Here is a 20343-nt window from a genome sequence, read left to right on the forward strand (position 1 = left end):
ATGACAATACAAAACAAGAAAGAAAAACGTAGACCAATCACAACAGACTGGGACATCTGACCAATCAGAGCAGAGTTTGCTCTCTGAAAGGAGGAGTTTAGAATGAATCCTTTAGAACGGATCATTTAAGGAGTCGTTTTTGACACTGTGGGAAAAAATGTATTACTGCAGTTTAAATGATGAGCACATTAAAGTGTTTTTTGACTTTGGATGCATGTAAATCTATTGTATGAGAACTTTAAAAGAAAATTAGCCACGTTTCAAAACCATAATAGGTGCGCTTTAAACAAACAAAACAACAACAACGACGACAACAACAAACCGCATCAAATCAGACAGGCTCGCATATCCTCCAAGCTTGTAGGTGGCAGCAGAGAGCACAAAATAAAAACAAATCCCCCAACTTTTACTCGTCCACATTTCGTCACTTCCTACTATTTCCCGCGCTGGTCTTTGATACAGCTGTCACTGAACTGCAGTAGTTTAATTTCTAAATAATGTCGACCTCCGACTATGACTCTGCTTGTTTACCGGATTTGTTGCCACTTTATTACCGTCGACTTTTTCCATATTCACAGTACTATCGGTGGCTGAGCTACGGCGGCGGTGAGTCTGTTAGCCAACGTTACCTTCCTCAGACTGTTTTTTAAAATTATTATTATTATTATTATTATTATTATTATTATTATTATTATTTTAGAAGAAGAAGATAATTGCTTCTGCAAATGATTGCTGACATTACATCAAGACAGCCAGACAGACTTACATTTATATTTTTAAGACACCCTTAGAACTTATTGTACTTGCTAAAAACTGCTTAAGTGTCATTTTTATCCAGTCGGCTACACAGTGTTGCCAACGCTATTCAGGGGAAAGTTGCCAATGCTTGCTTAGATTCAGAATGTCTCTAGAAGTCACCAGATGACGTCATGGATTAATTTGTGTATTCATTTTTATCGTTTTTTTTTTTTTTTTTTTTTCATATCAGAGCGTTACGTGATTTTCTGAAGACACTTAAAATAGACTAGTTTTTAATCTGAACTTTTAAAAAAATTGTACATTATAACTTGTTTCTTATTGAGAAAGGGATGGTGACGTCAGGCAAAGTGAGCGATGCAAGGCATTGTGGGATTTTAGGACACGGAAGCTATGGTAGAGACCGAGTAGTAGTGTAGGTAAACGTCGATGTTTATATCGTATAACTTTGTGCTTTATAGCAACTGCCATAACGTTTCTCACGACCGGTGTGGACAACGTATCGCGAGCCGAGTGCGATTGTTCAGCTTTGGATAATACGCGCTCCAGTGTTGTTATGAAACTGTAAACCGTGACAAAAGTAACATTGCGTACCATGTGTTACAATAATACATGATGAAAAAGTACTTCAATTCTGAATCTTTTTACTTGTGTAAAAATAATATGGTGAAGTGAATACAGTAACACAAATGCAACAGTTAAAAGAGGTAAAGTGGCAGCGTTTATAATAGCACTAGATAAATAATAACAATAGATAAATATTCAAGTTAAATAGTATACTTGGTCCCTTAGTAAAGTGAAGGTGTACCTTAGAGAGATTCATCATTTCTGAACTGTTCGTCTAGAAATTATTTGCGGTAGCGTGTTAAGATCCCCAGACCACGCTTTGTGTTCGTACGGGCTGAGCACATTAAGATCCTTTATAAAAAAAAAAAAAACAAAAACGCTCCTTTGCTTCGTTGTTCAGCTTCTCTCGGTAAGGAATCTTACTCTTGCTCTTCACTCGGTCTGTTCATGGTTTTTTGTTTTTTTTCCTTTTCTCCCTAGTGATTTGTATGTGTTGTCCCTGTGTGTTCCTGAGGGTATCCTAAAATATGGCAACAACTACCGAGAATACAATGCGCCATGATGTAATTGCCCATTCTCTATAGAAAGAAGTTGCCTTTGGTCATGGTGCCACAAACTGACTGTATATGTACTGCATGTTTTCAAGCACAGATTTGGGGAAAAGTATACCAAAAAGGAAAAAGTGGGAGTGCGTAGGCAGGAAAAAGACACAGTGGAAATGGTTAGAGATGTAATAACTTGCTTTTATTAGCTAGCTGTAAATCTTGCCAAGAAGAGAGTTTAAAACGAAGAACAGAGAAGTGTGTGGGTGGGACAAACAACAGTGAACAGTGATTGGTCATTGGGAACATTGCACAAGCAGAACTCCGTCAGACTTTACACAAGGTTGGTGAGTGGACCGAACCTGCAATTTATTGACTTTATTACTAGATTAGATTTATTTTTTTTTTTTTAAAGGTCCTAGCCTCAAATCTACCAGCATTTTTTGAACTAACAGCAGCTCAAATGTTCTCCATGATGTGAGTTGGAGAACTGTATCAAGTGTACGACAGTTGTTAACATCTGTTCAGAAAGTTGCTAGATTTGTGGCTAGGGTCTTTTTTAAAAATATAGAATCAAATCTAGTGACAAAGTCAGTAGTTTTACAACACTGCCTGTGACCAACATAACTCAAAATTAAGTAGATACTCTTGCTTACTGTTACCGTTACAGACTGTTACCTGTAGAAGTATAATTTACCATCTACCTCATGTGATTGAATCATCATGTCCAATTAGGCTGATGTCACTTCGTTTCACAACCTTGCAGGCCTCACAAACATGTCACAATATGCACTCAGTCCCATTAGTTAGCAGTACTCCTTCCCTAATATCTACTTCCTAATGTATCTACATCTGCTTTACTGAATCTTATTGCACTTGTACAGCGACCATAAAAGTATTCATATAAATGTTGTCCTTGCCAGTGTCCAAGAACTACTTCCAGAACCGCGAATTCTCATTCACTCTCAAAGATGACATCTATGTTCGGTACCAGTCGTTCAGCACCCAGAATGACCTGGAGAAGGAGATGCAGAAAATGAATCCGTATAAGATCGACATTGGTGCAGTTTACAGCCACAGGGTGAGCACATGCACAAAGTTATCAAATAAACACCACATCCTCTTGCCATGTACGTACTACGGTCACGTATTTATAGCTGAAATATGAACTATTTTAGATGTGGAAGGTGTGTGTGGATGTTAACCTTAATGTTAAACTATGCCTGTTTCTGTGACTGACAGCCGAGCCAACACAACACGGTGAAGTCTGGAACGTTTCAGGCTCTGGAGAAGGAGCTGGTGTTTGATATTGACATGACTGACTACGATGATGTTAGAAGCTGCTGCAGGTACCTGGAGATGTTTTGTTTTATTTATGTCATTTTTCTATTTTACAGCTAAGACCTTATTTGCCATAGTTGTGTTGTGCTTGAATTCCTTTTTTTTTTTTTTTCTTCTTTTTTCTCTCAAACCCCCCCACCCCCCTTTTAGTGCTGCAGATATTTGCTCTAAGTGCTGGACTCTGATGACCATCGCCATTCGGATTCTGGATCGTGCGCTGAGAGGTGTGAATACAAAGAGAGAGGCTGATGAAGGAACTGTTTATGGCTGTAAATGGTCTGCACGTATATAGTGTTTGTTTTATGTTTTTTTTTAACACTGTTTCTCATTCACCCATTCACACACTCACACCCCAATGACACAACACCACACCATACCACACCAGAGCTGCCATGCAACACGCTAGCTTGCCACCAGGGGAAACTTATAAGTGATAATGGGAACTAACTTCTTTTATGGACATTCCCCAACATCAAACCTAACCGTAAATGAATCAAATGTATGACCTTTCATTCTTTAATTAATAAAAAAATAGTTTGTGTTGGAAAAGTGGTGTGGTATGAGAGATCAATGAAACACGTCAGGATGAGCCGTTATTGGACAGTAATCAACTCCGGGGTTGACACCACCCGGTGTTGATGATTTTCATAGAATAGCATGCCCTGTGGTGTTTTATTCCTAACTTATTCAAGCAATTTAGGAAGAGAATTGAAATGTTCTGTTAGTTAGTTACAATTACATTTATATGGCACTTTTCTAGACACTCAAAGCGCTTTAAATAATATGGGGTTGGGGGGTCTCCTCAACCACTACCAGTATGTAGCATCCACCTGCATTATGCAATGGCAGACATAGTGCACCATAAGGCCCACCACACACCAGCTATTAGGAGAGGGGCGTGATGTAGCCAATTCAGGAATGGAGATTATTAGGGGCCCATGATGGATAAGGGCCAATGGGGGAATTTCGCCAGGACACTGGGAATTTTTATTGACCAGAGAGTCAGGACCTCGGTTTAACGTCTTATCCGAAAGACTGTGCTGTTTTTACAGTGTAGCGTCCCTGACACTATACTGGGGCATCAGGCTCCACACAGACTACATGGTGAGCGCCCCCTGCTGGCCTCACTAATACCTCTTCCAGCAGCAACCTTAGTTTTCCACAGGAGGTCTCCCATTCAAATACTGGCCAGGCTCAACCCTGCTTAGCATTAGTGCGAAACCAGGAGAGCTGCAGGGTGATATGGCTCTGTTGCACGTCATGATCTTATCATGAAATAAATAGAAAATATCTTGTTCCACATTGTACAGTACAATCCAAAATAGGAATATATCCCTAATTTGCAATTTAGAATAAACATAGGCCTGCTCCTTGTCCCACTGAGTTAATTTTAAATGCTAAATAGAAACAAGATTAGACTCAAAATATCTAGAGTAGAGTCAATTTCTGTGGATGAGCAGTTTCACATGTTGCTCATTTGTTCTTGTGGAACAGAGGACTTTGGCTTCCAGCACCTCCTGTGGGTGTACTCGGGCAGGAGAGGAGTGCATTGCTGGGTTTGTGACGAAGCCGCCAGGAAGCTGTCAGTGGCGGCTCGTTCGGCTGTGGCCGAGTACCTCAGCTTAGTCAAGGTAAGCTTCTACATCCAAGTTTGGCTGTACTATTTATATATCATTTCAGGAAACTATTGCCATGAAAATGATTCTGAGGAATTGTAAAAAATAAATAAATAAATAACTGAAAGAAAACAATATTTGACTGTATGTCAAAAAATCTGGCCTGATCAAAGACAGAACCACTGAATAGGCATCACTCATCACCCACGTAAATCAGCAAACCCGTATGTTTTACTACTACAGTTGCAACCAAAATTATTCAACCCACATGGCAAATCAGTTTTATTGTCAAAATGTACAGACTTTCAGCTGTTTGCAATGAACAAATCAAAAATTCTGTCAAAATCAAGCTTTTGTTTGATTTGTTCATTGTAAACAGCTGAAAGTCTGAACATTTTGACAGTAAACCTGATTTGCAATGGGGGTTGAATACTATTGATTGCTTGTCCTTGTTGTACAGTTGCAATCACAGCAAGACTGGGCTCCTACAGCCACACCACACAGCTGTCGACCTTTATTAAAACATTCACTCATGTATCTGCATTACAATAATCCATAAGTATTTGGACAGCGACACAGTTGAGGTACTTTTGCCCCTGTACACCACCACAATGGACTTCAAATGAAGCAGTCAAGGTGTGATTGAAGTGTAGACTTTGAGTTTTAATTCAATAGGCTTAACAAAAATATTGCATTAACCGTTTAGAAATTACAGAATACAGAATCCCTCCTTTTAAAAAAAAAAAAAAAAAACCAACATACAGAATCCCTCCATTTTCACAGGCTCAAATGTAATTGAAGAAACTTACATAATTATTAATATAAGGATTATTTTAAATACTTGGATGCAAATCCTTTGCAGTCAATGACTGCCTGAAATCTGGAACTCAAATGCTGACTTTCATCAAATGCTGAGTTTCCTCCCTTGAAATGCTCTGCCAGGCCTTTAGTGTAGCCTCCTTCAGTTGCTGCTTGTTTGGGGGTCTTAAGCTTTGTCTTCAGTAGGTGAAAAGCATGCTCAACTGGGTTGAGGTCAGGTGACTGACCTGACGATTTAAGAACATTTAATTTCTTTGCCTTAAGAAGCTCTTGAGTTACTTTTGCGGTATGTTTTTGGTCGTAATCCATCTGTACTCTGAGGCACCATCCTATCAGTTTTGCAGCATTTGACTGAATATGAGTAGAAAGTATAGGGCTATACACTTCTATTCATCGTGCTACTTCTATCAGCAGTAACATCATCAATAAACACCAGTGGCCCAGTTCCATTGGCAGCCATAAATGCCCATGCCATAAAACTTCCTCTACCATGTTTGACAGATGATGTGGTATGCTTCATTTCAAATACACTGTCGTGGTGGATTTGTTCAAATACATATGGATCGGACTTATAGACCGTATCCTACTCGTGCTCCTGAGTGTGTGTAAATTTACGTATAAGAAGACTAACTAATGTAATGTAAACTCCCCAAACAATCGGATGAAGTCTCTCAGATTAAGGATTCCCATAGGTTTTTGACAAAACAAGTGACCTATCAACCTAAACATTGAAATGTAGTGCATTACTGTGTAAGGAAGACAGATGTAGACATATCTATCTTTCTGTATATTTTACAGAGATGTTGAATGACCATCAACCTTTATTTTTTGATGATTATGAGCAAAGCATCCAAAAATACCACTTCATGTCTTGTGGTATTCTCCTTTTCACTACATTTAAAAACCTCCTCTTGTATATGTGCATTTAGGGTGGTGAGGAGACTGTGAAGAAAGTTGTGCTATCAGACCCCATTCACCCTTTCATCAGGTGATGTACCAAACACACATCATTAAAGAAACCAGTAATCATAGTACATTCTTGCACCCTCATAATGTTTCAGTTATTCAGATTAGATACAGCCCCCCGTATAATCCTGCACTGTTCTGTTTCACAGCCAGTCTCTTGTTGTAGTGGAGCACTACTTCCTTCAGTATGCAATCGTTGGACAGGACCTGCTGGGCAGTAAAGCAAGTGTTGACAAAGTGCTCAGCCTGTTACCTGAAGATATCCTTCATGTCAAACATGTATATTTCAGCTCTGGACATTTCTAAAGTGAAACTAGGACATATCATAGAGTGGTGCTGTTTCTTTAACGTTTAATGCACATGTCAGGAAGGAGCTGTTAAACACGTACCAGACTGAGAAGAATCCAATGAAGCGCTGGGAACATCTAAGGACTGCAGTGCACCAGAAAAGGGTATACCAGAGAGGGGCCAAAAATCCCTTTGCATTTGTTTTACTTGACACATAAATTGAAGAAACTGATGACTTTTTTTAATGTACAGTGTGTCTGAATAACAGGATTTAACTGCTTATTTGACATTTTTAATTCTCTCAATTTTCCCTGCTCTGTTTGTGTCTAATTTATTATAGTGACATGTACAGTAGAAATATTCCAGTCCTAAGTGTGGGTGTGTTTTTGTGGAACAGACCACTATTAAGAAAGGAGGCCAGTACTTTGATAAGGAGATCATGCTGCAGTACTGCTACCCACGCCTGGATGTTAATGTCAGTAAAGGAGTCAACCATTTACTGAAAAGTCCATTTAGTGTCCATCCTAAAACAGGTGAGGAAAATCTGTATAAAAAGTAAAGTTGTGTGTGGACTGTTCTGAGTTCTTATTAATCCTGTCTGCTCCAGCAGTTATTATTTTTGTTTGTACCTGCCTGCTTTGTTTTCTGACTGTTAGTTCTATTTCTCAAAATGAAAAAAAAAAAAAAATTACACACTACACATACGGTGCATCCGGAAAGTATTCATAGCGCTTCACTTTTTCCACATTTTGTTATGTTACAGCCTTGTTCCAAAATGGATTAAATTCATTATTTTCCTCAAAATTCTACAAACAATACCCCATAATGACAATGTGAAAGAAGTTTGTTTGAAATCTTTGCAAATTTATTAAAAATAAAAAACAAAGCACATGTACATAAGTATTCACAGCCTTTGCCATGACACTCAACATAGGGCTCAGATATATATATATATAAAATCCACTACAACCCAGCTTGATATCTACATATCATACTCATCACTGACAAAGTAAAAACCGCCTGCTCTTATAACTTTTTCCTTGGGTTCACCTAGCGCTGATGCCGATCTAGTGAAGAATTCAGTATTCGAATGATGCAGATTATTCCTTTAACACTGTGTGTGCGTGCTTCAGGTCGAATTTCTGTACCAATTGACTTGAAAACTCTGGACAAATTCGACCCTTTCAAGGTTCCTACAATCAGGTAGGTGTTTGTATCTGTACATTTTAAACTTTTTAATTTTTAAGATTTTACAAAAGTTAATTCAACTGGGAATACTTCATTATTTAAAAATATGTTATGAGTAAATTAAGCATATAATGTGAATTTGATTAGATTTTACAGCTGCATATGGAAAAGCACATTTCTAGTTTCTGGTTTAGTATTGAATGTGAATTAAACAGGAATGAGAACATAACAAGGACAAGAACGTAAGGCCTAACAGGACAAAGACTGTTGCTGGTCTGACCACATGCTCTCATTGTATATAGCCTTATCTGTGAAGAGCTGGACAAACCCCTAACTGCTGAGGAAGCGGAAGAGGAGGTAAAAGATAAAGAAAATGAAACCGAATCTGGTGAACGGCGCAAACTAAGAGGTAGGCACAACTAAGTACCGAGTCTTAATGTTGAATGCTAATACTGATTGAGATTTTACATGCAGACTTCACATATACGTACAGTGGGGGAAATAAGTAATGTACGTGTCAACATTTTTTTCAGTAAATATATTTCCAGTGAGGCTATTCACATGAAATTTTCACCAGACATCAGTATTAACTCAAGAAATCTGGAATTCACAACATATAAGTACATAAATAGTTTTGTGTAATAAAGTGGAATGACACAAGAAAAAGTATTGGACACTAAGAAAAACCAGTTCTCCAAGGTAAGGCAAGGAATCAGCTGAAATCTGTAAGTACTTAGAAAGTAATTATACCCCCTATCTGTGCAAATTAATGTCAGCTGCGTTAGTAAATTGACGGTCTATATAAAAGCTTTTCATTACCAAGGTGTCACACAAGAATCTCATGATGGGTAAAAGCAAAGAGCTCTCCCAAGACCTTTGCAAACATATTGATGTAATTAGATACAGACCTATTTCAAAACTTCTGAATCTTCCAGTAAGCACCATTGGCACAATTATCCACAAGTGGAAGCAACATCACTCTGTCATCAACCGGCCACGGACAGGAGCTCCTCACAAGATTTCTGGCCAGCGAGTCAGAAGAATAGTCAGAAGAGTAGCCCAAGAGCCAAGGACCACTCGAAATGAGCTCCAGAAACACTTGGAGGCAGCAGGTGCCATTGTCACAGAGAAAACAATAGGCAATGCACTCCACTGTTCACGCTCACCCGCAAGACTCCATTACTAAAGAAAAGGCATGTCGAAGCTCTTTTAAAGTTTGTTACAACTCATTTGGACAAGCCTATGAAATACTGGGAGAGTGTAGTCTGGTCAGATGAGAGCAAAGTTGAACTTTTTGGCTGTCATACTACACACCATCTTTGGAGAAGAAATGGCACTGCACATCTCACTCTTAAAACACTATACCTACAGTGAAGTTTGGAGGTGGAAGCATCATGGTGTGGGACTGTTTTTCATCACGTTACTGGCAGACTTCATATAATTGAAAGAACGATGAATGGAGCCTGTTACCGGGAGATTCTTGAGAAGAATATGCTGCCATCTGCCAAGATGAAGATGAGATGTGGGTGGACCTTCCAGCAGGACAATGATCCAAAGCATAAAACAAAGGAAACTCTCAATTCATTTCAAAATCAAAGCTTTGGAATGGCCCAGTCAATCACCTGACTTGAATCCAGTTAAACAAGATTTAAAGACAATGTTTTTAGAAGAATGGACCAAAATCACAGCTGAATACTGTAGCCAATTAATTTTTTCATACAGGACGCTTCTTGAAGCTGTCATTACAAAGACTTCTCCACTAAATATTAAATAAATTTCAGTGTGTTCAGTACTTTTTCTTGTCATTCCACTTTATTATACATAACTTTAATGTTGTGAATTCTTTATATTTCCAGATTTCTTGAAATAACTCATGTCTGGTGAAAATTTCATGTAAATAATCTCATTGGAAATATATTTACTGAAAAAAATGTTGACATGTTCAATACCCCCCCCCCACTATATATGGGTTTATATTCCATACTTTTTCCTTTCAGATTACAAGCAGACTAGTCTGGCTAAGTATGTGAAGCTCTTTGATCAGTTTCTGGATGCTATGGCTCGTTCTAGAAAAGGGGAGATGCTGAAGAAAAGCGGTATGTACCTGAAATACAGCTTTTCTGTATGGTGTAGTACAGACAGATTGTTATTCAGATTTTTGACCTGACAGTGTTTGGATTTTTTTGGCAGATCTCCAGAAAGAATTTTAATGAGTCGGCAATGGTCCGAAACAACTGTTGACTGTCAACCACGAAATGAGAATTTACTACCTACCTGTATCGTTTTTCTACAACAGAACAGAAATTGATCCAGTTTGCTATAAAGAACATTTGGATGTTTCCCTTACCTTATTCTTGGAGGTTTGACTTTACTCTAGAATTATCATCACAGACAAAATTATATTAAATGCTCTGAAAATAGAAGGGCACTTTTCATTTTCTGAATTTTATCACACTGAACATATTTTGTACTGCAGAGAAATGTCCTTCTGGTCTGTTAAAATGCTTGTTTTACCAAGAAATGTTAAAAGTATTGTATATTTTTTGCTACCACATATGGAGGAAACACAATAAATCATTATAATATTGTATTCATAATGACATTTAAAATATGTATTTATTTCCAAGGCTGACAGACTGAACATTTTACTCATGTATAAAACAAGATCAATGTATAACCACATCAAACCACTTCATCAGCTGGACAGACAAACTCAGTTTCCATTTCGCCTGAAGTAGCACTCAAAACACCTTCAAATCACATTCCCTGGCTGGTTGGGGGTCTCTCAGTCTCTCTTAGCCCTGTTCCTTATTTAGCCATATCAATGAGACTCTGTAGTGATGTAGGGACCCAGGTCTTTTTCCCCTGGACAAACACAACACCCCTCTCTATATAGATAACGATCCTGCCAAACGTGTACAGTTGCTTGCCCATGTGTCGCTTGCCCACTATAGGCATGAAGACAATGCCATTCTCCTCTGCTTTGGCCTGGATCAGGTCTTTGAAGTTGGTGGGTATGGAGGCTGAGACAGGGCCAGTGACAGGCAGGCGGGGAATGCTGCTTTCTACCTCACGCTGCGGTGGTGCTGGTGGCTCATACTGGAAATCTTTCCTCCTCTCTGTCTGGGTCAGGTATGCAATGTTTTCCTTTGCCCCGGGCTGCATGTAGCCACCTGTGGGACAGCGAACATGAGTAAGGCAAACATCTGTGAGCTTGGAGTGTACATGTCAGTAGTGAGGTTTCCATCCACTGTCAATTTTGTTTTGGGAAAAAGAAACCATAAAAGTCACATTATACATATACATGATGTATCTATGGATATGTCCAGAATGCATACTACTGAGAAAAGATTCGGATGTAAACATATAAAATATATAGGATATGGGCATCTAACTGGTCCTATACATGCAGTATTTTACCTGAAATGGTTCAAACTGTATAATGAATACAGCTTTACAGACACTCAAGTTTCTGATGCATGGACCTCCATTCTCCTCATCTCTTAATTTGCCTGTTCATGTCTGACTACTAAGTGTTAATTTGTGTGGTAATTTCCCCCCCAAGTAGGATGTGCCCAATTAACTGGCTTATTAGAACCACTAATGGAATTGCCATTATACAGGATATTTGGATAAGACTGGGACTAAGATCCCACAGGGCCCAACAAAGAAAAGTTGCAGGAGTGGGTGGTTTTACTCTCGTACACATAGGACTCAGATTTTTATTATTATTATTATTTATTTAAAAACCTCACCTTTAGTTTGGAGTAAGTATGTGTGTGAGAGAGAGAGAGAGAGAGATGGAGACTGACCTAATCCAGAGGCTACAGCTCTGTTCATTATGTCCAGGGCCTCATTCAGCTTCTCTTTAATGACAGGGTGACTGAGCAGTTGCTCTGACAGCATGCCTTTCCAACCCAAATACCACTTCGTGATCTCCTCATAGTTAGGATTGTTACTCAACCAAGAGCACAACACCTGCAACAACAAATATAGTTGTAAATAAACAGAGAAATCCAGATATTTAACAAGACATTCATATAATAAAAAAGTAATTTAACATTTCCATGATATTTCACTGGTATATTGACAATTATTATGCCCTTTTTGTGGTACTGATAACTCATCACTAACTTTGTTGTTGTTGGATGACATCACATTTCATAGTAGAGAAATGTTTTATGTAATGGGCATAATGTAGAAAGTTACTAATGAAGCTTTGCATTCTAAGAAATAAAATGCCTAGACCTACCTGTAGCCATTTGTTAAAAAAGTGCTTGTCAAGTAATCCCACCATACTGGAGAGAGACAACATGCCCTCCCAGTCCATCACCCAGTTGAACGGTTCAATCAGCTGCTGATGTGGGTTCACCACCAGCTCCCCTAGACACAGAGCTGCAACACACATTAAAATGTAAGCTACTCCAACATGCATTTGCGAACATGTCTCTGAAAAATATATGTTTCCATCAGTACTACAGAAAGGTAAGGAAAAGTGACCTTAAGGAAATATTTATGAGCTGACCCAAACACACACCTAGCTTAGGGACAATGTTTTTGACCATGAAGGCCTCCCAGGCTCCAGGGGTGAAGACATCTTTCCAAGGCTGCAGGATGAGTCGGGCCGAAGCATCGCTGGGGTGCCAACGCTGCAGGGCATTTGCCAGCTTGTTGCGTATAGGTGGGTACAGTGGCTCTAGGCGCATCTGCATCTGAGGCAACCATGGGTGGATCCATGAGTGGATAGGCACCGTATCTGTCAGTGGGTTCCAGTTATCCACCTGAGGAGCGGCAGGCAGCCAGATTATATATACAAAATGATTTCAGTATTAGCATACGTTTTGTTTTTAAAGATGCATCAAATTAATATGATGAAGGAGCAGCCTTATATGACTCAAAAACTTTTTTTGAGAGAGATTTGAAAGAATATTCAACAGAACTGATTTCATTATCATGGAAAACACAATGATTTACCATTTTACCCATTAGTGTGCAGGCCTGTTTTTAAAAGAAAATAAAATCAACATTAAATATAAATGTAAGTGACCTCTTTCTGTAGCCGTGGGAAGATGAGCTGCTCCAGCACGTAGTCGAGGATCCAGAGAGGTAGCACAGGGGCCCAGCAGTCCACAAGGTCCACCAGAGGACCAACATTTCTGGGCTGCCACTGTGCAACGCAGTTCCTTAGCACTGGAACCCACACCTCCCAGATCAACCTGCACACAGACACCCAATTTGTTAGATCTCGAACAGATGGTATGTAGATAAAATCCTTAAATTCTCATAATTTAAGAAAACAAGAAAGTTTGGGTTATACAGAAATCTCTTTAACTTCTCTTGGTTCTGATAAAAGAAAAGTTTTTTTTAAATTAATTATGATCAACTATTCCCTTCTGTGGAAAACAATACTATAAAAATGTTATATACATCTTTTTGTGTCACTATTAGATTGTTATTGACAGCTATTATCCTTTAAATATAGCAGATCCTTACTGAAGTTGAAAATTCTTAAAAACTTAAATAGTATGTTGTTAATCAGAATGTATTGATCCAAAAAATTAATAAATAAAGAAATAAAAAGTGACTAAGTTTTACCTGTGGTAGGGGTCCATGTGGTTGGAGTCAGGTGTACTATGTTGAAGTTGTGTACCCTCTAGGATCGCCCTCCACTGACCTACCTCCTCCAAACCATATGAACAGTCCTGCACACAGAGAAATATAACAGATACAAATCAAGGAAGCACACAGGAAGCTTTTGTCAGTTACATTATTTCCTGAATGCATTATTTACCTTCAACGGGTCCCAGTTTCTGAGTTTCTCATTAAGTAGTGGATGCACCACAGATACAGCGAGATCGGCAAGCCCCATGCTCTTGTACTCATGGTAGAAGTGCGTCTGCATCTGCTGGAAGGCCTGGACACACTCTTCGAGGGAGAGTGGAGGGCTGCCTCCTTCCCCAGCTGTCTCCAGCCGCTCTACCAGCTCCAGCACCTGCTCTAGGCGCTCCACTGCCTCACTCTCCTCACCCAATCGTGCCTGCAGGGCCGTGCTCTCGTGCCTCAGAGACACCACTGTATCCCTCTCATGCTGCAAACGCCGAGAGCTCTGCACACAGAACCACCAGCAGTGGAGGATATCACTACGGTCCAATTAACATGCTTTTCAAATGATTCAGTCATAATTGTATTCAGATATTTGACAGACATAAACTATAGTCAATTACTATAGAGAAAGTACAGTCATAATGTCATCAAATTATTCCAAAGTAGAAAAAGGATAGTCTGCTGCATAGTGAGTGGTAGAAATGAGACACATTCTCTAAGCATAGACAATGCAAAATAGAATGCATATAAATGCAGATATTAATAATAATGCAAGGTGTAAATATGTGAAATGTACCTAACAAACTGCAAAGACAGCGTGAGGTTTAGTTTTTTATATAAGAAAACTACCCCAACCAGCCATAACATTAAATATTGTATAGGTCCCCCTTGTGCCGCCAAAACAGCTCTGACCCGTCGAGGCACGGACTCCACAAGACTTCTGAAGGTGTGCTGTGGGATCTGGCACCAAGACGTTAGCAGCAGATCCTTTAAGTCCTGTAAGTCGCAAGGTCGGCCTCCCTGGATCGGGCTTATTTGTCCAGCATATTCCAAAGATGATCTGTGATGATTGAGATCTGGGGAATTTGGAGGCCAAGTCAACACCTTGAACTCTTCGTCATGTTCCTCAAACCATTCCTGAACAATTTCTGCAGTGTGGCAGGGCGCACTATCCTGCTGAAAGAGGACACTGCCATGAAGGGGTGTACTTGGTCTGCAACAATGTTAAGGTAGGTGGTAGGTGTCAAAGTAACATCTACATGAATGCCAGAACCCAGGGTTTCCTAGCAGAACATTGCCCAGAGCATCACACTGCCTCTGCCGGCTTGCCTGCTTTCCATAGTGCATCCTGGTGCCATCTCTTCCCCATGCGATGCACACGCACCCGGCTGTCCACATGATGTCAAAGAAAACATGATTCATCAGACCAGGCCACCTTCTCCATGGTCCAGTTCTGATGCCCACGTGCCTATTGTAAGCACTTCTGGCGGTGGACAGGGGTCAGCATGCGCACTCTGACAGGTCTGCGTCTATGCAGCCCCATATGCCGCAAGCTGTGATGCACAGTGTGCTCTGACACCTTTCTATCATATCCAGCATTAACACTTTCAGCAATTTGTGCTACAGTAGCTCTTCTTTCGACTTGAACCAGACGGGTTAGGCATCGCTCTCCACACGCATCAGTGAGCCTTAGGCACCCATGACCATGTTGCCAGTTCACCAGTTGTCCTTCCTTGGACCACTTTTGGTAGGTACGAACCACTGCATACTGGGAACACCCCACAAGACCTGCTGTTTTGGCGATGTTCTGACTCAGTCATCTAAGTATGTCAGTATGTCAACTTACTTTCTAAGTTGCTCACATCCTTACATTTGCCCATTTTTCCTGCTTCCAACACATCAACTCTGTTCACTTTTTGCCTAATATATCCCACCCCTTGATAAGTGCCATTGTAACACGATAATCAATTTTATTCGCTTCACTTGTGGTTTTAATGATTGGCTGATGGGTGTACTTTTTAAATGAACCAAATCTTTTTTTTTTGCAAATTAAATGTAGGTTCTAATGCATAAACATTTGTAAATACGGAAGGGGAAAGTGAAATGAATGATGTTGCCCTCTGAATCTATTTAAACCTTTACGGTGGTGAGAAGTTTAATTTTAGAGGAGTCTGAAAGTCCACCTGTAAAATATCCTGCTCAGTGAGCTCGATGAGTAGTTTGAGGTTGTGTTCGAGTTCAGGGAGAGCAAAACCAGAGCTCTTCTGCTCTCGTGCACTTGCACTCATAGGAGCCTCCTCAGGCATGCTGTGCTTTTGGCTCATCTGACTGTAGCTGTAGTAGACCTTCTGCTCCCGACCTGTCATATCTATCACCTTAAAAAAAAAAAAAAAAAGGTATGAAAAATCTCTTCATCTTTTTTGGAGATGAAATTTTCCTAAATTACAGTAATCATTTTAAGCTTTGAGATCAGTGTGCATTTTAATGTTGTTAGCAGTCTATTGCTCTCACCTTGACTTGGGCAAGTTCTCCAGCTGGTTGGCTCATGGTCTTGTTGGAGAGTTTTCCATGAGCTTTTAGTTCCTCCACAGTTTTGAAGGAGTATTTAGGCTTTTTCTTCCCTGCTCCAGGCTCTTTCCGCCATTGCCCCAACTCCCTCTGAAACTCCTGCGGGCAAAACGAAAGAGAGGGAAATACAAATTGCTCCTGGGTAATATTTAAGAAGACGACATTGTTCACCTTAGAATGATGCAAGTACAAGAATAAGTGTTTCAGTCCTCAGAGCCGACATGGTGATTAAACCAAAAATCACTATCCAGAAACAACTCACCTTCTCCTCTTCCTCCTCCGAGTCTACCACTGGAAAGTCCTGAATTGACTGCTGAGTCCTCTCATTCCCATAAGCCCCCACTGCACCTTTTCCCTTACGCACTTTAGCCTCAATTGGTTTTACAATACCTGCAAAGGCATCCACAAATCAGGACACATAGAATAACAAGCACAGATTAAAATACATTCAGTGAAGGACTTGCACTATAACAGAAAAACACTCTACCCTGTGCATTTTTTCCAAGGCCTTTGCCCGGGACGTAGCCCATCTTCTGTAGGAGCTTCTGGCCAATGCCTCGCGTGTGTTTCTCCCAGCTACCAATATCCTGCCCTGGACGGATATTGCCTGCAAATGTCTTCTGGGAAGTTTTAAAATTCCCACCCTGTACAAAGTTTAGCAAAAATAAATAAATAAATAAATAAATAAATAAATAAACATTGAAATGTGATACAATATCATTTAAACCCAATCCTACAGAGTCAGAGGCAACACGTAAACACTTAAAATGGAGCCAGTATTTTTACTAAGCTGTTGATTAAATCACTTTTTTGAAATCCATCGTTGTGTCAGTAGGAAATGCTCAATACTTGATACTTTCATTTATAATCTTTCATTGTAGTCTTTAGTATATATTCTATAGTATTTATACATGTTCTACAACACTCTTTCACATAAAATGCCACTTGCCTTTTCATTTTAAATGTATAAACCATAAAACCACATAAAACCATATACATACATTATATATATATATATATATATATATATATATATATATATATATATATATATATATGGTTTATATGTATATAAACCATATATAAATGTGATTAAATAAATAACTTTTTTGTTTCTTCGGCCTAGTTACTGGCTAACGTAAGTAAAAATAAATAAATAAATAAAAAGTAAGAAAAAGCAGAACACATCAGGGGTAAATTTTTTTTTTTCTTCCATTCAGCATACCGTTTGCAGCTTTCTGGGTGCAGTAGTACGGGGTGGTGGAGGTGCTTCTCCACCCTCATCTGAATCATCTGAGTCATGCTCCCTTTTCTCCTCAGCTGCAGTCTTCCTCAGACCGCCACTTACAAAGCTCACAGGGACCGTGTAATCTTTTGCTCTATTAAGTTTTACACACAGACAAAAACTCAGCATCAGTGCAGTCCTGACTGGGACAAAGTATTACAATAATGACATTGACTCCAGTTACGTTCCTCAACAATGGGTACAAAGTAAGAGAAGGTTGTGCCTAGTGTATATACACCATGTAGGCAGTTAATTAGATACACCTATCCTGTGGCTATAGTCAGTTGTCATTTTATGAGCTATACGTACCATATGGGTACTTTACCCGGTCCCTCAATGACAACTATTACTAGGTGGTGGATCATTCTTAGCACAGCAGGGGTTACTTGGTTGGTACAAGTTTATCACACTCATGGAGACCAATGATGAAATTATAAATGAGGCAACACGTAACAATCGGTAAATTCCACCCCTCTTTAAAACAAGTCAATAGCTTTCTTGGTAAAGATGTTAGAAGAAAATGCCTGGCCGGTCATATTTTTATTCTGACACATGCACAGATATAGGAGGGGGCTTTGTTCCACTGGTTATGGAGAAAGGTGAATGCACAGTAGTCAGTGCAACCTAACTTTTTGTGTGATTTCATCCGATGACTACACTATATTTCCATGTTTGAAAGTTTCTTGTCAATCAATTTCTATTATATATTAATTTCAAATCTGTGATTTGAGAAGAAAAAAAAATATATGTAATATTTTTTTGTCCCACAAATCTGAAGACATACTGACGTGTTTAAAAATCCCAGGAACGGTTCTGCACCTGTTACACTTGTACCAGTGTCACACACATTACTATGCCAATACCAGTTCCATCCATCCATTTTCTGTATCGCTTATCCTACACAGGGTCGTGTGGATCCTGGACCCTATCCCAAGGGACTCGGTGCACACCTTGGACAGGGTGCCAACCCATTGCAGGGCACAATCACACACATGTTCACACAATATGGACAATTTAAAGAGGTCAATCAGCCTTCAACACATGTCTTTGGACTGGGGAAGGAAACTGGATTATCCAGAGAAAACCCCAGAAGCCCAGGGAGAAAATACAAACTCTGTGCACATAGGGCGGAGGCAGGAATCGATCCCCCAACCCTGAAGGTGCGAGGCAAATGTGCTAACCCAATATTAGTTCAGAATTGGTAAATACCATAAACCAGGGGTGTCGAATCTTAACCGGAAAGGGCCTGTGGGTGCAGGTTTTAATTCCAACCAAGCAGAAGCCACACCCGAGTCTACTGAAAGCCATGATCAACTGATTAAACAGGTGGAATCAGGTGTGGCTTGTTCTTGATTGGAATGACAACCTGCACCCACACCACCCTTTGAGGATAAGAGTGGACACTTCTGTTGTACTGTAAACCAACCAAATGGCAACACAAACAGCCCTTCTTTATAGAATAAATGATCAGTTGAAGAACAGCAGTGCAGATACCTCTTGCCTCCAAAGCTCGGTCTCTCATCATCTGAATCATGTTCAGCCCATATACCATATGTAGCCTCCTCTTTAGTCTGCCTGTGACGACGTCTGTCTGGATTAAACTCGTTGGCCAAGTCCCATTCAGTAACCTCAAACTTCTCAATTTCGACTCCATCCTCCTCCTCCTCGTCTCCCCTACGCCCATATAGATGGGACATGGACATAATACTGTAGGAATGAAAACAATATAGCTTAAAGCAGGGATCTTACTTTTATACATATAAACACATACACTACCGGTCAAAAGTTTGGAGACATTTGACTGAAATGTTTCTCATGATCTTAAAAACCTTTTGATCTAAAGCTGTATGATTAAATGTTTGAATTCGGTGTTGTAGACAAAAATATAATTGTGTCAATGTATTCATTTCTTTCATTAGAAAACAAAAATTTTATTTACAAAAAATACTTTTTTTTTTTTAAACGGAGTGAAATATTCCGAAAAGCAGCCCGTAATTGTCCAGCATAGGTGTGAACTCCTTTAATACTGTTTAAAAAGCATCTCACGGGGATTCCACAAGAAATCGGTCGAGAAAACGCCAAGAATACATTTCAGGAAATGCTCTGCAAAAACCGTGTCTACTTTGAAGATACTAAAATACTAAATTATGTTGATTTATTTTGGATTTGTTTTATCACAGCATAATTCCCATATTTCCATTTGTGTTACTCCAGAGTTTATGACTTTGTTATTATTATAAAATGTGGGGAAAAAATAAATATAAAGAATGAGTGTGTCTAAACTTTTGACTGGTAGTCTATGTATATGTGTGTACATATATTTATTTATATATATATATATATATATATATATATATATATATATATATATATATATATATATATATACTTATATATACTTATACATAACAATGCATTTAAGTAGGGAATAGCTCAGTTGTGCAGAAATTAACTACATTTAGCTTAGTTCAAAACTGGTTAGAATAAGGCAGAAAGTGTGTAAGAGTAATGTAACCTTAGCTTGCCACAGCAATGCCATAACGCTTTAAATAACTAGCACAACTAGCTAACTAGCTAAGCTCATGCACCGTGTCTAGCATGTTACTACAACCTCCTCTTACCACTTAATTAACACTTCACACACTGCATATAACGCAATACAAAACTCACCTTATTAATCTATAACTGCTCCACACAGCGAGCTAACTAGCAAGGATTTGCTAGCAAGAAGCAATGGCTTCCTCTTGATGTCACTGTGAACCGGAAAAACAATGTTGATGTGAACGTGACGCAAAGGTCAGGA

General features: G+C 39.3%; 2 protein-coding genes across 2 annotated transcripts; one reads left to right on the plus strand and one right to left on the minus strand.

The window, feature by feature from the left end:
* Nucleotides 1-410: 410 nt before the first annotated feature.
* On the plus strand, nt 411-10680 carry prim1 (DNA primase subunit 1). The gene is made up of 13 exons (XM_053686104.1): nt 411-606; nt 2789-2946; nt 3108-3214; nt 3357-3430; nt 4701-4837; nt 6571-6629; nt 6757-6877; nt 6979-7059; nt 7293-7428; nt 8029-8098; nt 8386-8492; nt 10081-10179; nt 10274-10680. Exons 1-13 carry the CDS (start codon nt 498-500, stop codon nt 10291-10293), a joined length of 1278 nt encoding a protein of 425 aa, XP_053542079.1. The 5' UTR covers nt 411-497; the 3' UTR covers nt 10294-10680.
* Nucleotides 10681-20322, minus strand: tfip11 (tuftelin interacting protein 11). The gene is made up of 14 exons (XM_017487300.2): nt 20211-20322; nt 19035-19247; nt 17481-17634; nt 16743-16899; nt 16518-16645; nt 16199-16354; nt 15871-16062; nt 13875-14189; nt 13679-13785; nt 13131-13299; nt 12621-12864; nt 12336-12478; nt 11896-12061; nt 10681-11256 (listed from the first exon to the last, which is right to left on the minus strand). The coding sequence occupies exons 2-14, from the start codon at nt 19241-19243 to the stop codon at nt 10892-10894; spliced, it is 2505 nt and encodes an 834-aa protein (XP_017342789.1). The 5' UTR covers nt 19244-19247; nt 20211-20322; the 3' UTR covers nt 10681-10891.
* Between the last annotated feature and the right edge of the window lie 21 nt (nt 20323-20343).

Source organism: Ictalurus punctatus, chromosome 15 (genome assembly GCF_001660625.3).
Source record: "Ictalurus punctatus breed USDA103 chromosome 15, Coco_2.0, whole genome shotgun sequence".
NCBI lineage: Eukaryota > Metazoa > Chordata > Actinopteri > Siluriformes > Ictaluridae > Ictalurus > Ictalurus punctatus.

What these genes read in the sequence shown, in the direction of transcription:
- prim1 (XM_053686104.1), top strand. Translation starts at nt 498, where the DNA reads ATGTCGACCTCCGACTATGACTCTGCTTGTTTACCGGATTTGTTGCCA. An exon ending in AGTACCTCAGCTTAGTCAAG is followed by an intron (nt 4,838 to 6,570) that starts GTAAGCTTCTAC and finishes ATGTGCATTTAG; the next exon opens with GGTGGTGAGGAGACTGTGAA. An exon ending in TTCAAGGTTCCTACAATCAG is followed by an intron (nt 8,099 to 8,385) that starts GTAGGTGTTTGT and finishes CATTGTATATAG; the next exon opens with CCTTATCTGTGAAGAGCTGG.
- tfip11 (XM_017487300.2), bottom strand. Translation starts at nt 19,243, where the DNA reads ATGTCCATGTCCCATCTATATGGGCGTAGGGGAGACGAGGAGGAGGAG. An exon ending in CCGAGCTTTGGAGGCAAGAG is followed by an intron (nt 17,635 to 19,034) that starts GTATCTGCACTG and finishes AAAACTTAATAG; the next exon opens with AGCAAAAGATTACACGGTCC. An exon ending in CTGAGCAGGATATTTTACAG is followed by an intron (nt 14,190 to 15,870) that starts GTGGACTTTCAG and finishes TTCTGTGTGCAG; the next exon opens with AGCTCTCGGCGTTTGCAGCA.